The sequence below is a fragment of the Hemitrygon akajei genome, chromosome 5 (assembly GCF_048418815.1).
Source record: "Hemitrygon akajei chromosome 5, sHemAka1.3, whole genome shotgun sequence".
Taxonomy (NCBI): domain Eukaryota; kingdom Metazoa; phylum Chordata; class Chondrichthyes; order Myliobatiformes; family Dasyatidae; genus Hemitrygon; species Hemitrygon akajei.
This window is the reverse complement of record NC_133128.1, coordinates 39224602-39250575: the sequence shown is the minus strand read 5'-3', so window position 1 is coordinate 39250575 and position 25974 is coordinate 39224602. Positions and strand designations below refer to the sequence as shown.

Genomic DNA, 25974 nt, shown 5'->3' with positions numbered 1-25974 from the left:
GATAGCCCTGCTATGCCAGCATTCCATTTTGTGAAACTTTGCTGCATCCGCCCCCAATAAGAACATTCTCTTTCCAATAAGGAGACAAAAACTGCACTCATTACTCAAAGTGTGATCTAACCATACTTTGGGTGGTGGGGTGGTGATGCACCATCAATAACTCTCTGAGACGGGAGGCGAACGATAGGCTTTTATTAGCTGCAAGAGATCACGATTAGCAGCAAGAGACCACCACACAACATCCTGGAGACTGAGGGAGGAGCAGTGCCTCCAATTGCCTTTATACAGGGGTCTGTGGGAGGAGCCACAGGAGCAGTCAGCAGAGGGGCGTGTCCAGACAGGTATATGTAGTTCACAACAGGTGGAGATATGTCTCTACCAAAAGAAGTGTAAGGTCCTCCTTTCCTCTGCTAGCCTGCAGGTCACCCTTGAGCAAGGTGTAGTACCTGCTTAGTCCCCTGATCCAGGTCAAGTGAAGCCGTGGGAGCAGATGATGGATGGCTGTATGAGCAGCTGGTGCATATCACAAGTCCTGGTTATATGACCACTGATGCCAGACAGACAGTTTCTGAAGGGTATTGATAATGGTTGGGGCAACCCATCTTGTAAGGCACTGCCTAAAAGAAGGCAATGGAAAACCACTTCTGTATAAAATTTGCCAAGAACAATCATGGGCATAAAAAGACCATGATTGCCCACGTCATACAACACGGCACATAAAAGGAATGAACAGTCTACCCAGCTCCTTAGTTGAGGGAGTCCAGGCACAGAGGTGATGGTTCATCAATAAAGGATGAACCATGCAAGTGAGGAGATCATCCATCTGTAATTGCAACAGGGCATCGTCAGTCATGCATTCTTAGTTTTTTCAGGCTTTTTTTTTGCTATTCTCTCTAGCAATCCTCACTAAGACAGTTCTGTAAACAGTATAATCACCTTGTCAAATCTTGTCTTGTGTTATTAGACTCACCTTGTCCTCCCCACACAACTGTTTATGCAAACTAAAACCAACTTGCTTTCTCACTTTAGCAGTTTTGATGAAAGATTTTTAAATTGAAAGTTAATTTTGTTTCTTATAATGCAGATACTCCTGACTTGTTGAGAGTATTTTCAGCATTATTTTTATTTCAGTTTTCTAGCATCTACAGTTTTTTGGTTTTCACTTAACTGTTAGAATGTAATTCAGAGTCTTCAGAGAATAAAGCAAAGAGAAGCCTTTCACACGTTAATGAATACAAAGTATTTGATATTAAGGGCCCTGTTTTTGAATGTGGAGTTGGACTGCCGAAGTTGTGAATTTCAACTGTTTTTAAAAAATCTAATAAGATAATAATATAGCTGTCAAAATGAAAGTCAGCAATAGACTTAAAACCAGATGTTATGGACATAGAAAATTTGAAACATAAAGTATGGAAAGACAGGAAGTTTGGTGTTCTAAATGATTATGTTTTCATTTGAAAAGAAAATAATTCCTTAAGGTAATCTAATCAGATAATTGAATTAGATTTTAAAAATCTACTGCCTTTGAGAGTTTCCAATTTAAATACAAAATGCTTGGTCTTCAGTAGATTGTTTTTTTTAAATGATTGCGTAAAATAAAATGAAATTCCAAATTATTCGACATTTTTGTAATGCATTTTTCTTTGAAAGCGTGTTTCAATGTAGATAAATATAGATTGATCCTTGTATTACCTATATATTTTTGGGAATCCATGAATAAGAGGAAGGTAAATCATTTTACTCTACTACAACTTTAGACAAACAAATCTTTCATTAGTTTTACATAACACTTGATTTCTTTCCCATATAGGAATCTGATGGTCAGGGTTGCCCATTTTGCCGTTGTGAAATCAAAGGTACAGAACCAATTATTGTTGATCCCTTTGATCCAAGAGATGATGGAGCAAAATGTTGCCTAGACAGTTTTAATATGCCAATATTGGACCTGGATGATGATGATGATCGTGATGATTCGCTGATTATGAACAGGCTAGAATCATTTGGAAAGGTAGGTTTGAAATGCAATAAAATTAAATCTTGTTAATATAAGTTATGTTTGTATATTAACACATTTGACAAGTGACAAAATGTGCTGGTAGTTATATATTAAACAAAGATCCATGGACAAGAAAGTTTTCCAGCAAACAGATATCTAATTATACACTTAAAGCACCATAAACTGATTTATAATAGTGGTAATTACATAAAATGTTCTTCAAATTTGATATTTTGACTATTTTAATATGCTTAAATATGGTCCGATGGGCCCTGTAGTACACAATTAAGTGACTTGTAGCAGTCAAGGTAGGAACCACAGATATGAATCTTTAGGGCCTCTACTGTCATTCAGAAAAATTATGCTTGATTCTCAGTTTCATCATCACTGTCCTGCACCATGTTCATTATCACTTAGATTTTGTGGATATCAAAGGAATTATCAGCTTGATTATGCCTGTAAACTGAGAAATGTGGTCTTTTGCAACAGAATGCCCCCCAAAAAATCTTTGATTATTCTATTGAATGAATAAATTTCATCTAATTTTTTATGCACTTTTTTATTTTGGAAATCAATACCTAGTTTATATTTCCTGACAAAGAAAGTCCTCACAATCTGCTCCTTTTATTCCTCACAGTTTTAGTTGTTTCAACTAAATCATCTGTTATTCTTCTTAACCTTTGGGAAAATAAAACCAGCTTTTGGAATTGCTCTTTATTTGAGGGACTTCAGGAAATTAACTATCAGAAATATCCCTACTCTGTTATTGAAGAGTACTATGATTTAGATCCAGTGATGAAGAAGAAAATTCAATTTGGCTTCAAGTCAGCACACTATTCAAATTGGAAGGTGACATGCAAATAAAAGAATTCCCAAGGGCTTGGTGGCCTTGTCATTCTATTTGGTAAAGTTTCTGAGGTTACTGTACCTTGAAAGGGATGCATTGCAACCACAGGTGCTTGTAGCAAAGCTGAAATGTTTAGATGGTAGATAGTGCACTATTTGAGCAAGCTGCACTTTCCTGAAAGACATCAAGCATAGATATTGAAGTTGCAATCAATCAAATGATTCCCAAACACTCCTGCTGAATCCCCAAAATCATTCTTCAGTCTATAAAAGTATACAAATCTTTATAGACTGTAAGAGGCTTCATAGTGTTTGTACATATGTACATGGAACGGAGGAGTATGGAGAACTATGGTCCAGGTGCGGGTCAATAGGAATAGGTAGAGTAACAGTTGGGCACAGACTAGATGGTAGTGCCCTATGCTTCTGAGTCAAAAGTGTGATGGTATCCTTTGCCTTTAACCTGTTCTTTTATTTTGCCTTTATCAACTTCTTTGTCATCGTTTGGTAAATTATAAAATTCATTTTAGTTCTCTAGTTTACTGGTGCCTTTAACAAAATTATGAACCTTTAGTACCATATTATCCATACATTTCCTTTTTGGTCATGTGGTTGGGGATTTTTTTATTCATTGAAGGAATGTAAATTGTGACAATTTTTTTTTTGCCATTTCTTCACTGCTGTGATATTTTCTAATGTACAGTATGTAGCTTTCCAACCTACCTTGCAATCATAGAAATATACAGCACAGATGGAGGACAAAATTGAATTTTGGATTAATCACACTTCCAGTTCTTGATCCATGTTCATATAGGTTACGGTCTTTTGCTTATTTATCAGGTGCTTTTAAAAATGTGGTGAGGTGTTCTGCTTCCACTTTTCAGACAGTGCATTCCGAACCCTCATAACTCCATGAGTGGGGAAAAAATTCTCAATTTCCCTCTAATCTTTGTATTGAATAAGAAGTATATTTTCCCCAGCTGTTGTTATTTCTATGAAGTGAAATAGATCATTCCTGTTTGTTCAGTCTAATATTCTTATTATTTACAATACTATGCTAGTTACAATGATAATTCATTATAACAGCAGCTTCATAAATCAGTTTGTCTGCAAAGTTTGCATAGGTTCATGCCATCAGCTTCTAACTTCACTAAATCACTCATAAATAAAATAAAATTAGATAATAGTGTTATCATTTTTCTCTAGAGATTCTTTGGTTTATGTTTATTAATTTTCCTTCTTACAACACATGATAGTAGATATAAACTACAGTAACTTGTCTTTTCAGTCTTCTTCTGGATGTACTCATCTAGGAAGTCGTGGACACAGTGCATGAACTTATTACTCTTACTGCCACTGCAAGTTCGGTATTCCCAGTTTATATAAAGATGGAAGCCCATTATTTGCTTTGATTAACAATACAAATCCTATGAATAATTCAATAAACCATTCCTGCCTGTGCTGTCTGCTGTATTCCAACCAAATTGATTCTATAATCTTTTGTTTTCTAAGCTGCAAAATTTTCTCTACTGTATCTTTATTGTAGTAAGAGTATAATTTGAAATATCTGAGGGTCTTGGTGAGACTGCACCCAAGGTACTTTACACAGTTTTGCTGTACTTGGCAAAACCTGTCAACATAACTAAGGACCTCAAAGTACACTGATGAATAATTCTTATTTTGGTTTTCCACTCACCACATAGATGTTACCTCAGGTATTGTTCAAAAAACATCTAAGTTATGAAGAGAATTCACCAGCAGTTGTCTAGTTTTGGCCCAAAACAGCAGATATTTTTCTAAAAACTCTGTAACTGAATTTCTTTTGATGTACATTCTTTTAAATATTCCTATGGAATTTGATAGCACCAGAGTAATGATGGAGTATTAATTGTCTCCTGATTCTACTTGGTCTTCACAGTGTACAGAAAGACAAGTATCTCCTGTGTCCTCGCCAAACTCATCGCCTGTTGCACAACGCCGAAAAGCTGCTCCAGATCCACTTCAAATTCAACATCTCAATCTTCCCCCAGTGCCACCTCGGTTAGATCTCATTCAGAAAGGAGTGGTTCGGTCACCTTGTGCTAGTCCCACTGGTTCACCAAAGGTAATTTATCAAAGCCCAACATTTTTAGAAATCAGCTGTATAATACAGAGCTGACTGATTTGGTTTTCAGTGCTACTGTCCCAGACATCTTTGAATTTAAAATAAGTTTTGAAAGTTAGAAAATGAGTTTGAGTATTATGTTTGGTAGCATTGCTTCATTCCCAGTTACGAGGAATCATGTGTGCCATTTTGCCTTTGTTCCCTCTGATCTATAAGGAAGATTTGTTAAAGCTGCTATAACTACTGCATATATATTAAATGTGCTAAGTTATTTTAATAAATGCATTGAGTTATACATCAGGCTTCTCCTGATTAGCCTATTTTGAGTTAGCGAGGAACTTTGAGGCATGGGGGTTGAGTTTGTAGAGATGAAGAAAAAATATATGAATTTTCCAGCCAAATACTGCGATGTCAACAGTTATTGGCCCTGTTTTATAGGGAAGTGGACTTGATCAAAAAGACCTAGTGACAAAAGAATGGTAGTATATTTTTAATTGCAGGGGAAGGTGTCGGTGATGCTGTTCCCAGAGCTAATTCCCCTTGTCATACCCACAGGAGAGGCAGTGTTTTGGGGAAGTATTGTTCGAGTAGCATCAGCAAGAACTGCAAATGGTAGTGGAGAGTGTGTGGTGGATTGATTGGCAATCAGTCAGGCCGTATTTTCTAGACAGTGTTGAGATTTTAGAAATTCGTTGCAACTGCTTTCAATTGGGCAAATGAAGAGTATTTTATCATTCTTCTAACATTCCTTGTGGATGGTGGGCAAGCTTTGAGGAGTTGGGCTGAGTCATCTGCTCTGGGATAATTGGCTTTAGACTTGTACTTGTTGCTATGGTAATTCTGTGACTCTTCAAGTTAGGTTTCTGATAGTCAATAGTGACTCTTCCCTTGAAGATGAGCAGCATCATAGTACAGTTAGTAGAGCTGCTGCCTTACGCCTCCAGTGGCCTGGGTTCAGCCCTTACAACAGTGCTATCTGTTGTGCTTGCATATTCTTCCCTTGACTGTATAGGATTCCTGCAGGTCATTTGAAATCATTCCACACCACAAAGATGCAGGTTTATTAGCTGTCATAGACTGCCCTTACATGTAGGAAAATGGTAGAATTGATGAGAATATTGGGAGGACAGCTTATGGGGAAAATTAGTGGGGGAGTGTGATTGCTCTGTGAACCAGCATAGACTCAGTGGGCCAAATAGTGTAACAAAATATTAATGGAATTACCATTAAATGATAGTGCTTTAGAAGATGTTCAAGATATTTATTGCCTGACACTTGACCTTCAAGAATATTATATGCTGCCTGTCAGGTCTTGTTGCAGTGTTGTTGTGATTTTATTGCATATAGGCATGGTCATGTTAATTTTTTGAGGAGTCATGAATGAAACTGAACACAGTACAATTATTGGCAAACATCCCCTTAGGATGGAAGGCAGGTCATTGAAGAAGAGCTAAAGGAGGTTCAGCCAAGGGTACTTTCCTGAAGATCTCTTGCAACACATTCCTCAAACTTAGTTAGTTAACCTAGAGCTGCCAAACCCTGTTCCTTTTTCGATGTATATCTGGGAGCAATCTCAACTTGATAACCAATTAATGCCAGTTCTTTTGGAGCTTCTTGATGCCACGCACAGTCAATTACTATCTTGATGTTAAGGGCAGTTACCCCCAGTCTCTGGAATTCAACTCTTTGGTTTACACTTGCATGAAACAGAACACAAATTGAGCAATAATGAGCAGCATAAATCCCCAGAACTGGTCAGATTTGTCACAGGTTTTGATGGGAGGGAAGAAGTAGCTGGGTTTCTAACTGAGGTGTTCCAGTATTTACTGGATGTACATCAGGTGACTAAAGGACAACAAAGTGATACTCGTTTTTTTTTCAGGAAAGGCAAAGGCAACAAGGGAAAGCCCTATAAATCTATGAGCCTGACATCAGTAGTAGGGAAGATACTGAAAAAGAGCTGAGTGAAAAGATTAATAATCTTTTTGAAAGGCAGAGACTATTCTGACACAGACAGGATTTGTCAAGAGCAGAATTGTCTTACCAATTAGACTGAATTGTTCAAAGATGTATTGTTCAAACAAAATATATTGTTAAAGGCAGGGTAGTAGGTGTGATTTATTTGAACTTTAGTAAAGCCTTTGATGAAGTCTCGTTGTGGAACCTGATTTGAAACATCAGTGCCCAGGGGATCCAAGCCAAGTTGGCAAACTGCATCCAAAATTGGCTTGGCAATCAGAAACAGAAGGTTACGCTCAAACTTAATAAATCTTGCTCAGACCTCAGTGGGAATACAGTGTGCAGTCTGATCACCAAAGTCTAGAAAGGATATAATGGTGCTGAAGAGGGTGCAGAGGAATTCACTAAGATGTTGTCCAGATGGAGAAGCTCAGTTATGGATGAGGCTATTGAAGTTAGGTCTTTTCTCCCTGGAACAGAGGAGGATAAGAAGTGATAGGAATATAAGGTATATAAAATTGAGAGATCGGAATGAGGTATATAAAATTGAGAGATTATAGATAGATAGATAGATTGCAGGAAACTTTAACTGGTATCTGAGACAGGCAAAACTAGAGAGTTCAGGTTTATAGTATAGGGGAAGAGATTTTAGAGGGAGTGTGATGGGTCCTCCTTCAGCTGAGAGAGTGGTTGAAGATGTGTCATTGAACAGTATTTAAAAGGTGTTTAGGTGAGCATCTGAAATACTTGGGCATAGAGAGAAATAATGAGTTCATCTCTGAAGTTAAGATGCTTGGGAGAAGGCCAAGTGAAATGACCTACTTATTGCTTATGATAACACTTCATTCTCCTGTCCTGCTTTCCCTTCTAGAATCCACAATGATTGACAATGTGTTAATTAATTTCACCATTCTTGGCTAACTGATAAACAGAGATGTAAAACTAGGGTTCGGCCTGGCTTGCTAAATTCCTCCAATATTTTGTGTGTGGTTCTTTTGAGTGCTAGATTTTATGTGTAATGTTCTGAATGACCAAAATTATCCATAAATGGAAATTATTCTGGAAAAGTGTACCTTTTACATAAAGATTAATTTTGTCTGTCCCCCTAGTCACCCTAGAAAAGAAATAATATTTCGGTCATCAATTGCTGTTGAATTAGTTTTGAATTTTTATTTAATGTAAAGTAATAATTACATAATGTTCTTATTTTTTAATTAGTCTTCTCCATGCATGGTTCGAAAACAAGACAAGCCTCTCCCAGCACCACCACCACCCCTCAGAGAACCCCCTCTTCCACCTGAAAGACCACCGCCTATCCCACCAGAAAGCAGAGGTGCACGCTCACTACATCCTTCTGGTGTCGCTTCTGTCAGGGACCAACACACAATACATGAAGCAAGATGTCCCAGGGATGCACATAGTTCTACCACGTCAGCAGACTGCAGGTCTGGATGTGATCGATCTCCTAAATCTGGCCACACACCACCTGTTAATTTAAATACCAGATCGAGCTGGCAATTTACAGATCCAAGTTTTCCATGCAAACCTGGCAGGCGCCAAGATACAACATATGATAGTACGAAGGTAAGATATAAAATAGTTGTTTTTAAATCAAGGGATAGCTTTGCTTTTTTTAGTTTATTTATGGAAAGCTAACACTTGGATGTAATATTGATGCCGATCATACTTCTATGCAATAAGCTGCACAAACTATAGACAGATAATTATTACAACAGAGGATGTGATGAATTTAATTTAAACCAGTGAAAATTTGATTATTTTTAAATGCTGAGCTCACCAGCTATGGAGAAGCATACAATTGTTGTCCAAGTATAGCTGTCACATAAAGGGTTTGTCAGGGAAGCTAGGGAGAGCTGATCCCTCTTTTAGGGAGTCTATAGCAAAAAGACAAAGGAAACATTTGTCTAAGGAGGATGGATGTAAGGAAACAATTCTTTATTTGAAAATTAAATTCTCTCCACATGAAAGCTAATGCAGTTACGGTGGGAGGAAAAAAATTGAAGTTAATCAATATTAGACATTTAAGTCCATTAAAATTACATAACCAAGATGCAGAATAACAGTGTTTTAAATGAATGATTTTAACAGGCTCACAGAATTAAATAGTCTATACCTGTTCCTATGAGCAGTGTAATGAACTTTCATTTTGGTAATTTTTATAAATATAGTTGTAACTAGTGCTAAGTTGGAACAAATTTGTGAAGGTAATTTGAAAATGTAACTGCACAGCATGAATATCAAAACAAAATAAATACACTGGATTTTTTCAGAGTGTAAATAATTGATTCGTTCACTTGATTGCATTAGCAGGTTGGGGTGCTGTTAACACTAGTCATTTATTCATAGGAAGGTTTGGGTAGCATAAATGCCTCTAAAACTTGGATGTGTGTGAAAGTAAAGAAAAATTGGATATGAATTTGACCCATACAATATATTTGCATTATTATTATTATTATTATTATTATTATTATTATTATTATTATTATTATTTTCCAACCACCATTTTAGGCATAAGTTATAGTCATGAGAACTTCTTGAAAGTAATGACATAAGTGGTGAAGAAGCTGTTTGGTAGGTTTGCCATCATTGTTCAGCATTTTGAGTACAGGGAGTTGGGGATGTCATGTTACAGCTGTACATGATGTTGGTGAGACTACTTTTCTTTAGCCTGCTTTACCTTGCTTTAGGAATGATATTATTAAACTAGAGAGGATGCAAAAGAGATTTACAAGCATGTTACCAGGTCTCAATAGCCTAGATAGACTAGGACCTTTTGCCCTGGACACTGAGGAGTAAGGATAATAAAATCATGAGTGGCATAGCCAAAGTCATTTCCCCAGGGTTGAAGGCATGTTAGACAGTTATGTAAAATATTGGTTTCCTTACTTAAGGAAGAATGTAACTTGAAAGCAGTTGAGAGAACGTATACTGGACTGATACCTGAAATAAGCAGGCTGTTGTGCAAGGAGACATTGGACAGCCTGGGGAGGTATCTGTTGCAGTTCAGGAATATGAGAGAATATGACGTAGATGTGGATATCTGAGGCAAGATCAGTAACTTCGGAGATGACACATATTATTTGGATTGTTGATAGTATGGGAAGTAGCCTTAAGATACAGAGACATATCAATACTTTGATGAAGTGAGCTGACTTCTGCAGATAGTATTTAATCTAGACAAATGTGAGATGATGCATTTTGGAGCACTTAGAAGACCCGGACATCCACCACGGTCTTTGGTAGTATTGAGGATCAGAGGGACCTTGGAGTACCAGGCCACAGACAGTTGAGGCAATACAATTGAAAATTTGGTTAGCAATCTGGATACTGACCATCATTAGTTGTGGCACTGAGTATAGAAGTAGGGAGGTTATACTCCAACTTTATAAAATCTTGCTTAGACCTCAGCTGGAGAACAGCAGCAGTTCTGGTCACCAATGTCTAGGAAGGATGTGATAGTGCCATAGATGCAGAGGAGATTTACCAGGATATTACCTTGGATGGAGAAGTTCAGCTATGAGGATAGACCAGATAGGGTCCTTTCTTCCCGGAGTGAAGGACATAAAGGGGGGAATGTGACTGATAGAAATTTGAGTAGTATAGAAAGGGTAAACTGCAGGAAATCTCTCCTCATATAAGAGGTAGATAAAACTAGAGGGCATAAGCTTTGAGCAAGGGCTAAGAGATTCAGAGGGAATGTAAGGGAGACCATCTTCACCCAGTCTGTGGTGGGTAACTGGAATACTGGAAGTGAGGTTGGTGGGGGAGGGGGGATGAAATAAGAAGCTGGGGGGCGTGATAAGTAGAAAAGTCAAAGGACTGGAGAAGAAGGAATCTGTTAGGAGAAGAGAGTAGATCATGGGAGAAAAGGAAGGAGGAGGAGCACTGGGGAAAGATGATAGGCAGATGAGGAGAAGAGGTAAGAGGTCAGATTAGGAAACTGGTGAAGAGAGGAAGGGGAATGAGGACAGAAATTGAAATGGAAATTCTGGTTGCAAATCTATACCATGCCCCGTTTTCCATTTTCCATAGCGATCACTCCCTCCTTGATTCCCTTGTCCTTTCATTCCTCCCAGCACTTACCCTTGCTGCACCTGCCCATTCACCTCCTCCCTCACCTCCATTCAGGGCTCCAAATGGTCCTTCCAGGTGAGGCAACACTTTAAATGCAAATCTCTTGGGGTCATCTTTTGTATCTGGTGCTTCCAATGCGGCCTCCTCTACACTGGGAGGCCCAGTGTAGATCTGGGTACTGCTTTGTTGAGTCCTCAGCTCCATTTGATAAAAGCAGAAATTCTCGATAGCCAACCATTTCAATTCCTATCCCTATTCCCGTTCCAACATATCCGTCCATAACTGACTCTTCTGCCATGATGAGGCTACTCTCAGGTTGGAGGAGCAACACAACATATTACATCTAGGTAGCCTCCAACCTGATGGTAATTTACTCATGGTAATTTTTCCCCTCCCTCTTCCCTCTTCTTCATTTCCCTATTTTAACCTCTTACTTGTTCTCCTCACCTGCCTATCACATACCCCCAGTGCCCCTCCTCCTTCCCTTTCTCCCATGATCAGCTCTCCTATCCTATCAGAATCCTTCATCTCCAGTCCTCTGTCTTTCCCACTTATCACCTTTCAGCTTCTTACTTCATTCACCCCCCTCCCCCACCCATCGGGCCTCACCTGTCATCTTCTAGCTTGTCTTCCTTCCCCTCTCTACAGCTTGTTCTTCCAGTCCTGATGAACGCTCTTGGCCTGAAGCGTCGACTGTTTATTCATTTCCCTAGATGGTGCTGGACCTGCTGAGTTCCTCCCGCATTTTGTGTGTGTTGCTCTGGATTTCCATCATCTGCAGGATCTCCTGTGTTTATTATATGGAACAGTGAGCCAAGTTCTGGGTCATGGGTTTAATACAGAGTGGTGCTCACTGGTCCAAGTGGATGAGTTGGACTGAGTGACCTGTTTACATGCTGTATTATTTCAGAAATTGTACATAAAACTGGATTATAATCAGAAATGTGAAAGGGACTCACAGCAGGTCATCTGGGACTGTGACCTTATTGTATGTCTAGACAGATCTCTCCATCCAGAGTATAGTTAGACCTATTAGCTGAAAAATATCATTATACAGTCGGCCCTCCTTATCCATGAGGGATTGGTTCCAAGACCCCCCCCGCGGATACCAAAAAACGCGGATGCTCAAGTCCCTTATTTAACATGATTGGGACCCAGCGGAACACCGGACTTTATTTAACATGCTCAGTGTGGTGGATATTAGGACCTGGCGGTGCAGCTCTGAATCCGCGGTGTTTCTGTTCACAAAAATAATCACGATCACAATTGAAAATAAGGTGGAAGTAATAAAGTGGTCGGAAAGAGGTGAAACGCAATCGGTCATTGGAGAAGCGTTAGGCTACAGTCGGTCAACGATCGGAACAATTTTAATGGAGCATTTGAAAGGCCTTGCCCTTATGAAAGCTACAATTATTACTAAGCAACACAGTGATTTAATTATTGAAATACGTATGTTTCTTAAGTGTTTTATATGCATAGAAAGGTAAAATATGTACTATATACTATGAAAAACGTTTGACTAAATAATACCGGATGAACCTGTTCTGACTTCAAATCTGACTTAATATGGAACTCATTCATAACCCGGGGTCTGCCTGTACTTTTAAGTCATTTCTAGATTACTTATAATACCTAATACAATGTAAATGTTATGTAAATAGTTGTTATACTGTATTGTTTAGGGAATAATGACAAGAAAAAATAGTCTGTACATGCTCAAACAATGAGTGCTGGAGAGAGAACTTCCGGGTTTTCCCGATCCGCGGTTGGTTGAATCCACGCATGTGGAATCTGCAGATAAGGAGGGCCAACTGTAGTTTGTATGCAAATTGCCCTCTTACCAGTGCTCTTATGGTATAATTTCTCAACTGTGAAGTCCTACCTGAAGTAGTGAGGTAGCAGTGGGAGAATGAATGTTACAAGTGGCAGTACCATCACTGGGGGTCGGCATTTCATTTCTCCTACACTTAATTCAATATTTTGATGGCAGAGATGGACACCTGGAGAGTACTTTAGAGTGGTCACAGCCATTTCCTAATTGACTCTCTTAATCTACCTGTCAGGAAAGATAGTATGAGGCTTTATATTGTTTGAAGCTCTCCTTTCAGATAAATTTTATGGAAACATTTTAGTAGTTTTGCTTTACATTCTGTTTTATCCAAAACCAATCAATCAAAACAAAAATTCGGGAATTTGGATTTTGATTTCCAACTACAGGCCTCCAGCGTGTGGAATTCTCTGGGAAACAAATAAAGAAATAGGCACAATCAAATATGCACAAAAAAATCTTCAGATTGCAGCTGTCTTTTACCATTTGTCAATTTAATACTCGTTCTGTTTTGTGTTTTTCTTTCACTTTGCTTCCGGCTTGACTGCTAGAGTTAGAAATTGAGTATGTGCTTATACTGCATATACATCTAATAATGTAAAGGCATATTAAGGAGTATTATTACTGACTATTGTGCAACTAGCAGTGAGCTATTCAGGTTTTGCATCATATCAAATGCTAGCTGCTTGCGCATTTATGATTACAAGTGAAGCTAGCAATAAAATTATTTTTAATGCATCCATGAGCAATCATCACATCAGTTTTTTGTATAGGAAATTTCATAACTCTGTGCCTCTTGCCTCTAAATTTGCACTGAGCAATTAATTATATCACCCACAAGAGATTTTTTGTTCCTTATTTTCTAGCACAAAAGCGGAAGTCAGGCACCCTTTAACCAAATGATGATACTTAAAATAATAGATTGAATGCTTTATAGCATCTTAAAAATCAACCAGTAAACTCTCAAAATCACTTAATGCTGCTTTTCCTTACCACCACGTGCACCAGAATGGTACAAGGCAAGGATCAAACCTCATGGGAAATTATAGGCTTGTCAATCCAACATACGACATTCAGAAAATAATAGAAATTGTTATTATGGACTTAATATCAGGATATGTGGAAAATCATATGAAGATCATATTAAGATGAATCAAATTGTTTTAAAATTACAATTGACATATTCGTTTGGGCTCTTTGGGATTGGAGCAATTAGGCTACTAAAGGGGAAGCAGTAGACGTCGTGTATTTGCCATTTCCAAAAGCATTTGATAACAAGCCACATAAATATTATGGCACAAGGGTGAGGTTGGAGGTAAGGGAGTGACTAACTAATGGGGAAAAACGTGGATAAATTTTCAGATTGGCATTTAGTAACTTGTGAAATCATAAAGATCGACTATTACAGTGTATGGATGTTTTGGAAAAAGCGCGAGAGTGTTCTTTAGTGAGATGAATGGATCAGTACGTTACGAGGAGGGCATGAACATATTATCTTCAAAGTGATTGATAGGTCAAGAGAGTTAGCAAAAGATATGGTAGGAGTGTAAGTTGGGGAAAATGTCAGGTTATCCACTTTGGAAGAAAGAATGAAGAAACAAATTATTAATTAAGTCAAATCAGAATACAAAATACTGTGGTACAAATGGATCTGGAGTCCAAGTACATGAAACACAAAGATGAAAATGGTTAGGAAGGCTAATGGAATCTTGAGCTTTATCGTAAGGTATGCAGAATGTAAAAATAGGAAGGTGTGGTGCAGTTTTACAGAGTGCTGGTGAAGTCGCACATGGAGTACTGTGAGGTTTTGGCCTCCTTACACAGAGAATAATGTACATTAAAATTCCAATTATCCAGCAGGCACTGGATTGGCAGATTTTCCATATTATTGGATGTTGTTCCTGTTTCTACCTCAACACATTTTAATTCACTTACTTAGATATTGCACAGTATTACAAATATTCCAGTAGACATAAGTTTTGAGGCTGTGCAATAGACAGGCTCCAATGAGTTTAAAGGGAAAGTGGGAAATGTCATCTAGTGAGTCAGATGCTAAATCATTGGGATCTCTCATAATCGTTTAGCAGGTGCTAAGTTTTATTGTACTTGAATTGGAAGCAATGTAAAGAAAGTTCACTATGTTAAAATTTAGCGGATGAAGGGGTTGCTGTATGAAAAATGTTGAGTAGGTTGGGCCTTTACTATTAGAGTTTCAATGAGAAGTATTCTTACTGAACAGGAAAATTCCTAAAGGGGATTGATAGGTATGGGTTATGTATAATTTCAGAAGACACGATTCCCTATTTAAGAGGTGTGAAGCAATATTTTCTTAGTGTTACGAATTTTTATAATTATATACCCAGGGTAGTGAGCAGGCACACTGATTGAATGACGGACATTCAATATATACGAGGGGTGAGTGAAAGTTCATGGCCTAAGGTAGAATGAGTCAATTTTAGAAAACCTAGCTCATTTATTTTTCAACATAGTCTACTCCTACATTTATGCAGTTAGTCCAGCGGTCGTGGAGCATACGGATCTTGGACCTCCAGAAAGTGTTCACAGCAGGGGATGGGTAATTGGTAAATTTGTTTATTATTGTCAGATATACCGAAGAACAGAGGAAAAACTTGTCTTGCATACCATTCATACAGATTATTTCATTATAAAAATGCATTAAGGTAGTACAAGGTAAAACAATAACAGAGTTCAGAATGACATGTATAGTGCAGAGAGTGCAATGCAGGTAGACTGTAAAGAGCAAGGTTACAATGAGGTACCGGTAAATTGTGAGGTCCATCTTAGTGTATTAGGGAACCATTCATATAACAGTGGGATAGAAACTGAATCTGGTGGTTTTATGTACAGGCTTTTGTATTTTCTGCCTGATAGGAGAAATGTTGATTACAGTTTCAGAGTTGTAACTAAAACATAATTAGTTGTAAGGTAGATGGTTTGGCCTGAATGTAGTGGCTCCTTGAGCTCTAAGCTATCTACTTAAGTTCTGCATTTAAAACCTGTGGGGGGGATACCCCTGTGTACAATTGTGTCATAAGCAAATTCTTTTTAGATTTGTTACAGACTGCTGGGGAATTTCCCCACCTTCTGTGCCAGCTAAGTTCAATCTTATTTTTGTTATGTGCCAATCACGTAAATTGGTATGCTTCAAAGGATGGAATAATAAAACATTATTATCCTTCAACCCACAATGGTCGTGATATGTTTTTAACCTTCACTGCTACTGGTGAGATGGAATCATTGCACTCAAATCATTTGTCCTTACTCTGATTTATTTTCCAAGCTCAGGGTTCAAATGTTTCAGTTGCACTTTTGAGTATGAATAGTAAGAGGGAAAGGGACATTAAACAGGAATGGAAGGATATCGGTTTGATATATGGAATAGTCTTTATTTTTGTCCTTATCGGGCCCTCTCCCTCACTTCATTTTCCCTTGCATTGATGACTATAATGTGCTGCTTCCTAGAATTGTACAGAACTCAAATCTTGGTAACTTTCACTCCTTTCACTTTCTTTCACTTTCTTTACTCCTTCCACTTCCTTATAGTCCATACTTGACTCTTTATTTTGACGTTATTTTTTCCGTCTCATAGGTTATTGATCAATGCCCACTTAAAGCCCGGTAACATGATAAGACGTGAATAACATGGAAAGAATTAAGCACTAATACACCTTGATTGACAAAGTGTTAATGTAGTTAAATGGGTGACTTGGAAAAGACCATTTCTGAGGAGGTCTTCAAATAGGACATTGTGAGGTAACTTGAATAAGCCTAGAGATAAAGAAAGACATAATGCAATTAGCTGATTCAGCACCAGTCCGCTAGAGTACTTGCAGGTTTACAGTTGGTTGCACCTAAGGCTGGAGGTGACCAACATTTTCACTCAGAGGGTGGTGCGAGTGTGGAATGAACTACCAGCTGAAGTTGATGTGGGTTCTTTTGAAACATTTGAGAAAAATTTGGAGAGGTACGTGGATGGGAGGGAGAGAGTTGGAGGGATATGAAGTGGGTACAGGTAGGTGGGCTAGGAAGAAGGTCATGTTCGTGTGGACTAGATGGGCTGAAGGGCCTGCTCTATGCTGTAAAACTTCTATAGATACTGACAGATCTTTTGAATGTAAATACATAATGTTAAAGTAGGAAAGTGGACATTACATGCTTTAAACTGATCTATTGGTAGCCTTTTGTGACTTAACACATTGATCTGTTGTAGAAGATGGTTGAAGAAGGCAGCCCTACTGCCTCTAGAACTGAAGCATTCACTGTTTCATGCCTGCTGACTAACTAAGTCACTACAGGCTTTCCCCACTATCTGAAGGTAGAGCGTTCCTATGAAACGGTCCGTAAGCCGGAATGGCGTAAAGCGAAGAAGCAATTACCATTAATTTATATGGGAAAAATTTGTGAGCATTCCTAGACCCAAAAAATAACCTACCAAATCATACCAAATAACACATAAAACCTACACAGCCTATATAAAGTAGAAATACTTTTCTGCAAAATCTCATGCAAGCGCTCTTAGCGGAGGCACTCTCTCCAGTAACCTTTAAGTTATGAAGCTGCCGTTGCCTCAAAAACCGATCAAACCACCCATGACTACCTTTAAATTCCACTTTCACAAAAATGTCTTTATTGTTTAAGCTATAGCGGTTAGAATGCAGTTCGGGGGGAGGAGCTTGGGTGCTCAGGGCACGCACGCACTGCCTTTTTTGTAAAAGCGAAAACACTACTTGGGTAGCGAAAACAGGTAACTAATGTAGGTCTTTCGTAAAAGCAAGGTGTCGTAAAGTGAACATTCAGAAACCGGGCCCACCTGTATCACATATTGGTTGCATGTTCATTTTCTGTGATACTTCTTCTTAATGATCCAATAAATTGCATTATTCTGCAACCAGTAATCTGAATTGAGAGGGAGTGGAAATCTTGTAATCCATCCGTGTTGAATTACCTTATCTGGATTATGTGGTATTGTTGGTTCACAGGAGCTGATAGACGTAGTCAATCACTGAAATAAGGTGGCAAAAGACTGAGTATTTAGGAAACAAACTTAGTTGCCTGGAATCTTCAGATGGTAAGATACTGCTGGTGTAAACAATGTTACTAGTCACTCCCAGAAAAGGGAGACATGAGTTTCTCTGAAAAGCTCCAGAGAGGAATCTGTATTGCAAGGGAAAGGGATCCAAAATAAGAAGAGTTCCAAGGAGAGCTATTCCTCCTGAGAGGAGAGCATTAAATTTAAAAATCCTCCTGAAATGAAAAATGGATATGTGTGTATGAAAATTGAAAGTAGAGACAGTGACATTGTAGAAATCATTGTTAGAATGGAGGCTTGTACTGCAGCAGATTTAAGCACATACTTGAGAAGGTCTCTGAAGGCATTCAGCAGCTAAAACTTGATTTGGAGAAAAGTTGCAAAAAAAGCACTAAAAGAAGTGAAGTGAAAGATAAAAGAACTACAGTGGAACAGGCAAATGCACCAGAATGCAGAGTAATTTATATGACGTTAGGGGCAACAAGCTTACTAGAGAGTGTGACTTCCGCCATCTCCAATGGGATCCCACCATCAAGCACATCTTTCCCTCCCCCCCCCCCCCCCCCCACCCACCTCCAAGCTTTCTGCATCACTCCCCACTCATCTTGTCTATTTGTCCCTCCCCACTGATCTCCCTCTTGGCATTTATCCTTGCAAGCAGAACACATGCTATACCTGCCCCTACACCTCTGCCCTCACTACCATTCAGGGCCTCAAACAGTCCTTCCAGGTGAAGCGACACTTCACCTGTGAATCTGTTGGGGTTATATACTGTGTCCGGTCCTCCCAGTGTTGCCTCCTGTATATCGGTGAGTCCTGGCGTAGATTGGGAGACCGCTTCATTGAGCACCTACACTCTGCCAGCAAAAGCAGGATCTCCCAATGGCCATCTATTTTAATTCCATTCCCATTCCCATTCCGATTTGTCTATCCATGGCCTCATTTACTATCACGATGAGGCCATAGTCAGCTTGGAGAAACAACACCTTATATTCTTTCTGGGTCGTCTCCAACCTGATGGTATTAACATCAATTTCTTGTACTTCTGGTAATGGCAACCCCCTTTCCTTCATCATTCCCCATCCTCTTTTCCCTTTCTCACCTTGTCTCCTTGCCTGCCCATCACCTCCCTCTGGTGCCCCTCACCCCTTTTCTTTCTTCCATGACCTTCTGTCCTCTCCTGTCAGACTCCCCCTTATTCAGCCCTGTATCTCTTTCACCAAGCAACTTCCCAGCTCTTTACTTCACACCTCCACCACACCCCCCTCCGTTTCACCTATCACCTTTTATTTCTCACTCCCCTCCCCACCATTTAACTCTACTCATCTTTTTTTCTCCGGTCCTGCTGAAGTCTCAGCCCAAAATGTTGACTGTACTCTTTTCCATAGATTCTGCCTGGCCTGCTGAGTTCCTCCAGCATTCTGTGTGTGTTATTAGAGAGTACACATACAACTGAAAAATCAAGAACAGAGATCTAAGCAAGTTGTTGAGCTTACAGATGTCTGAGCAATTTGGAAGTTGAAAGATGTCTTGAGAGAAGTGATCCTGTACCAAGCATTGCCCACCTCCAAAGCATACCATACTCGTGCCTGGGAAAAGTCCAAAAACCATGTCCATAATTGGAACAATAGGCAATGGGTCTTTACTTGGGCAGCATAAATGAGTGACCCTCCCACTCCTCTATTGGGTGAGGGATGCTGTGGTAAAACACTGCATCTGGTCATTCAGACTGACACAATGGAGTCTGTCAGAAACCTAGATAAAGGAGGTCAATTTTCAGCAGCTGACCAAAGCAACTAGCAAATTTGTGATCAATACAAAAACTCTTCACTTGCTTTGCAGTTCTGGCTCTAAAAGAGAAATGCTTCAATAAAATGTCAGGGACAGGAAAGTTAATGGAGTCAAATGTGGAGGATAGGATTTAGAATTATATTACAGTCTAATAAACCTCTGGAAGATAATGTCAAAGAATATTGTGAGAATTTGGGCACCACACCTAAGAATCAATTCATTGGCCTTGCAGTGACAAAACAATGGTTGTGTTCCATGAATATTCTAGGAATGATTTGATCAAAGTTCTAAGATAGTGAAGGGAATTGATGGTGTAGCTAGAGGGGGAAAACAACTTTTTCTAGTAGATGAAGTGTTTAGCCCGAAGGCTGTAACCTAAGAATAAGATTCTGATCTATTAGTTCTGAAGTTTGGTTTTGCTTCTACAAGCAAAATGTGGGAGTAGATTGGAATGCTTTCTTCTTCAAATGGCAATTGTCTGCCTGCACTATACTACTCAGGAACTGCAAAACTATATGCTGTATTCTGTTGTCCTGATGAAGGGTCTCAGCCTGAAATGTCAACTATTTAGTCACATCCATAGATGCGGCCTGACCTGCTGTTTCTCCAGGACTTTTCTTTCCCTTTTTAATACCTCATTGTACTTGTGTATCAGATAATCTTTTGGGTGGCATGCAAACAAATGTGTTTCACTGTATTTTTACTAAATTTTGGTATATGTGATGATAAATCATTTCCAATTCATGCTAGTTAATCCTGTTAATTTTTCTTTTACATTTTGGATCACAAATCTGTGACCAATTCTAAAGGCAAGTATTTAAAATTGTAAATGAATTAACAATGTTCTCATTGAATGGCTGAGCAAGCTTGCAGGGCTTCTGTATCACTGCTCCTCAATATTCATTCTTGGTGAATTCGATATCTTAATTTATAGTTATCTTAATGGTAAATGGTGTAAATTTTTAAAAATATTTGTTATTTGTCATGACTATCTTCAACACTGGTGCCCCACAAGACTGCTTACTCAGCTCCTTACTCTACTCTCTGTACACTCACATTGCAAGATTCTGCTCAATCTCCATCTATAAGCTGGCAGATGATACCACTGTGGTGAGCCATATCTTAAATAATGATGAGTTGGAGGACAGAAAAGAGATAAAGAGCCTAGTGACAGCAATGTCAGCAAAACAAAAGAGATTGTCATTGACCTCAGGAAGGGGTGGTGCACATGCTCCTGTTTACATCAATGGTGCTGATGTTGAGACCTTCAAGTTCCTAGGAGTGAAAATCATCAGTAGCCTGTATTGGTCCAACCATGTTGACGCAATGGCCAAGAAGGCTCACCAGCTCCTCTACTTCCTCAGGAGGAAGACTATTGAATGGACCCCTATACCAAAACTGGACCTCACAATCTACCTCATTAAGACTTTTCACCCTGCTGTTTACCTAAACTACATTTTATCTGTAACTGTAGCAATTTATTCTGCACTCTGTTGTTTTACCTTGTACCTCCTCAGTACTGTTGTAATAAATTGATCTGTATGAATGGTAGGCAAGAAGTTTTTTCATTGTACCTTGGTACATGTGACAATAATAAATTAATTTACCAATTTATTGCTTTACTTTATAGACACTCACCAATGGACTTTTGCGTACTGATGAATATGATGTTCCACCTCTACGACAGTCTCCACCACCACCAACGCTTGCAGCATTTTCCAACAGCACGAAGTAAGTTATCCTTTATTTTGATTAAAAATAACAATATAGCTTTATCAGGCACACTGATGCTAAGAGTTATGGTGCTTTTCTGTACTGAAAACATTTCATAATTAATGATTATTGTAGATAAAAAGCATGAAAAAATTGGAATGTGGTATTTTATCATCATCCTCTTAAGCCGTCCCATAGGATGAAGGTCCACTCCGGTTGTGTGCATTCAGAAGTAGCCTATGATGCCTGTGTTCAAATTACATCTGAGTAAAAGGAGCTTGTTAAACGGTCTGAAAGCTTGTGAGGTGATGTGTACTCTTTCCACCATGCTCCTCATGTATGGACTTAAGATTCACAATGCCACTTAGAATAATTTTTGAATACGCATTGTCCTCCCTCCCTTGTAATTTTTAGCTGTGCAGGGCTCAGAATGGAATATCTATTTTAGAAGTCCAGTATTGAGTATAACAATGATGTGTGCCCAACAGAGCGGACTGAGTATAATTAAGACCTTAATGCTGTGCTTTCTCCCCCCCCCACTATGAGCACAGTAACACAGTTCAGCGGGCTGGCACATGGAGATCTGGATAGCTGATCGCAGAGAAGTTAGTTGAAATCACACTGTCAGCTGATTTGAATTGATGTCAGAGTTAATCTGGATTTTTAAAAGAAGAAAAGTGCTACTAGGTTCATGTAAAAACACTTCATGAATCCTATGATCTGGCTTGTAGTCAAAATGAGGCCCACCACAGTGGTTTATTTATAAATACCTTGTCAGTAATCCAGAAAAGCATTTGTAGCATTTTTCACAGTACTGTAAACAAAAGAAAAAATGTATTGGGTCCATTTCCTCCCAAATATTTCATGATGTATTATTAATTTTCACTAACTGAAAATATTGGCCAGTTTAATGTATTTATTTGCTGAATTAATTTCATTCATAGAAATTTTCAGCTTCCTGTACATTTTAGTACAACACCATCTGCCCTTAAATTTGGAATTGCAAGTTTGAGCAGTTGGAGAATGACCGCTCACTGTGCTGACATCATTATGTAATTTTATCTGTGTCTAGAAAGATAAAAATCAGTCAGGACTTCAGGATTACTTGGTGACATCTTCTTGGAAAGCTATTTCAGTGAAGGCAAAATTAAGTTCAAAGGCCATCACATTTGAGCAGCTTGTACATTAAAAAGCTGGTTAGTTTTTTTGAATTTCTGAAAGGCAAATATTGTGTGAGGAAGCATGATTTTGCAATAAATTATTCTTTTGTTTGGAGAGGGGAAGGTGGGAGATTTCTCCTTTACATGAAAGTGTGTAGGGATAGTCAATAAATCGTAAATTGGAATGTATATTTACAAACTTACATTCAGCATCTAACTATGCAGATGTAATGTTTTCATGGGGAAATTAAGTTAAGAATTAATTTTCTAAAGCTATACTTTGCTGCAAAAGTAAGGACATTCCTACAGAATAAATAATATTGTCAGACCACCATATTCGCATACCTGTACCTGATTGATTCTGCACATGCAATTGTGAAATTCTGCACGTTATTGTTAAATTCTGCACATGCCATTGTTAAGTATCCATTAGAAGAAAAACTGCACACAGCTGCTTGTTAATCCTTATGATGGGTATACATATATTGAATCAGAACCCATTGTTTGATTTTACAGAAAAGATAGTGAATTAACAATTTATTTTAAACTTACTGTACTGTGATGAAGGTAAGATTGATTGACTCTAGGTTGTATGCTGCTCATCATTGAGAGTAGTTGGACAGGGTATTAATGCGTAGATAGGATTTTGCTTTTTTTAATGAAAAAGAGATACTTTACATACCTAAACAAATTCCCATATTGCTTGCCAGTAGCTCTACTATAGCATCTTATGGCAATAAAGCTATTATCAAAAACCAGGGCTTTGTTTCTCAGTAAACAAGAAAAATTGTTCCCTCGGCAGAAAGGAAGATAAAGTGAATCACAGAAGAGAAAAACTAATTTTGCTTTCACAATGAAACATATGCAGGAAATAACTGTTTTCAATCTATAGGATCTAAGAGGAAATCATGTATAAATCCATTTAATAATCCAGTCAATTTTTCTTTTGTTTTCCTTATTAAATCCAGTTTGACAGATTCTTGTTGAAGAAGACAGGCAGATAGACAACTAGCTTCAGGGCTCTGTTAGTGCTAATATTAATAAACCCTATGGATGTTGGAGACAGCTGGATGTGGTTTTTCCTTGGAAATCTCTTCCCTTTCATCGGCTATCATCATAGTCAAAAGTTCAAGGAATACACAACGTGGAGAAATTGTATTCTACAGATTCCTGGCAGCTCCGTCACATTTCTGGATATGTTTTGTTTCCATAGCCTTAAGGCATTGAGTTAACTTTTAACAAAAGACCAAGTTATAACATAGAGGTGCCTTTTTTGAGTAAGCTTCACAATAAAGTTTTATGTGAACAACCATAGAGTCATAGATCAGTACAGAAACAGACCCTTCACCTCTAGTCCATGCCACACTATCAATCTGACTAGTCTCATTGGCTTGCACCTGGACCATTGCCCTCCAAACTCCTCCCATCCATGTACCGAACTAAGTTTCTGTTAAGTGTTGAAATTGAACTTGCTTCCACCACTTCTGCTGACAATTTGTTCCACAGTCTTTCCAACTTCTGAGTGAAGAAGTTCCCCCTCATGTTCCCCTTAAACATTTCACTTTTCACCCTTATCCCATGACCCCTAGTTCTAGTCTCTCCCAATCTCAGTGGAAAAAGCCTGCTTGCATCTATCTAAACCTCCTCTTTATTCTGTTTACCTCTATCAAATCTCTCTTCATTCTTCAATGCTGACGAGAATTAAGTCCTAACCTATTCAACCTTTCCTGATAACTCAGGTCCTCAGGTACTGGCACCATCTTTGTAAATTTTCTTTGCAATCTAGCCTCCAACCTGATGGCATGAACATTGACTTCTCTAACTTTCATTAATGCCCCTCCTCCCCTTCTTACCCCATCCCTGACATATTTAGTTGTTTGCCTGTTCTCCATCTCTTTCTGGTGTCCCCCCCCCCCCCCCCTTTCTCCCGAGGCTTCCCGTCCCATGATCCTTTCCCTTCTCCAGCTCTGTATCACTTTCGCCAATCACCTTTCCAGCTCTTAGCTTCATCCCACCCCCTCCAGTCTTCTCCTATCATTTCACATTTCCCCCTCCCCCCACTACTTTCAAATCTCTTACTATCTTTCCTTTCGGTTAGTCCTGACGAAGGGTCTCGGCCCAAAACATCGACAGCGCTTCTCCCTATAGATGCTGCCTGGCCTGCTGTCTTCCACCAGCATTTTGTGTGTGTTGTTGTTTGAATTTCCAGCATCTGCAGATTTCCCCGTGTTTGCTCTTTAAAGCTTATTGACATCTTTCCGGTAGCTGGTGACCAAAATTGGACACAATACTCCAAATTAGGTCTCACCAACATCTTATACAACTTCAACATAACATCCCAACTTTTTATGAAGGCCATTGTGCCAAAACTTTCTTTATGACCCTATGTACCTGTAGCATCACTTTCAAGGAATTATGGATCTGTATTCTCAGGTACCTCTGTTCTACTGCACTCTTCAGTGTTCTGCCTCTCACTACGTAGTCCTACCGTGCTTTGTCCTCCCAAATTGAATACCTTATACTTGTCTGCATTAAATTCCATCTGCTTTTTTTCAGCCCATTTTCCCAGCTGGTCCAGGTCACTCTGCAAACCATGATAATCTTCCATGCTGTCCACTACAGCTCAAATCTTGGTGTCATCCATTTATTTACTGATCCAGCTTACCATGTTATCACCCAGATCGTTGGTATAGATGAAAGAAAAGCACAGACCCAACACTGATCCCAGTGGCACACCACTAGTCGCAAGTCTCTAGTCAGAGGGGCAGCCCTCTACTACCACTCTCTGGCTTCTCCTGCAAAACCAATGTCTAATCCAATTTATTATTTCGTCTTGAATTCCAAGCGACTAAGCCTTCTTGACCATATTGCTCTATTCATTATTTTACTTTGGATTATGAGTTAAACCATATGAATATCATGTGCCTTATTACATATCTTTTTTTATCAACCATGTCTGGTAGGTTTTCTTTTAAAATTATAAATTTGGAATGTTTTCATTTTAGTTATTACACTTCTCAATTTTATTGCCTGATTTTCTGAGATATTGTCATTTGTGACTTTAGGTACATAAAATGAGAAAAATAAGTACATTTTAAAGCTTAATAGTGTCTCTGCAGTGAACTGTTTTATTTATGTAAGTCTTCCTTTTGTAGGCATCCCCATCTATTCACAAATGTACAGACAAACTCCGAAAAATCAAGAGTGTTTAATGAGGACAATGAAGATGAATACAAGATCCCGTCATCATATCCTCTGTCCATATCTACGCATTCCACTCACTTACAAACTGTGAAACCGCGGATATCAAGGTCTGGTTATTTTGAGGCTATTATTTTATGTTGTGAATGACATATAATTCTGTAGTACAAAAAATAGTTATTTGTACCTTTAACACGTTAAGGAAAACTTTAGGTTAGATTTTTAAAAATC

At 38.7% G+C, this 25974-nt stretch overlaps 1 protein-coding gene across 5 annotated transcripts in view; it reads left to right on the top strand.

The window, feature by feature from the left end:
* cblb (Cbl proto-oncogene B, E3 ubiquitin protein ligase) overlaps positions 1–25974 on the top strand; it is a 154887-nt gene that overhangs the window by 105319 nt on the left and 23594 nt on the right. For all 5 annotated transcript variants that reach the window (XM_073045278.1, XM_073045277.1, XM_073045276.1 and 2 more), the window contains exons 8-12: positions 1811–2008; positions 4761–4946; positions 8124–8489; positions 21300–21400; positions 25698–25853. In XM_073045278.1, the coding sequence (XP_072901379.1) occupies positions 1811–2008; positions 4761–4946; positions 8124–8489; positions 21300–21400; positions 25698–25853 (1007 nt within the window). The remainder of the gene's footprint in view (positions 1–1810; positions 2009–4760; positions 4947–8123; positions 8490–21299; positions 21401–25697; positions 25854–25974) is intronic.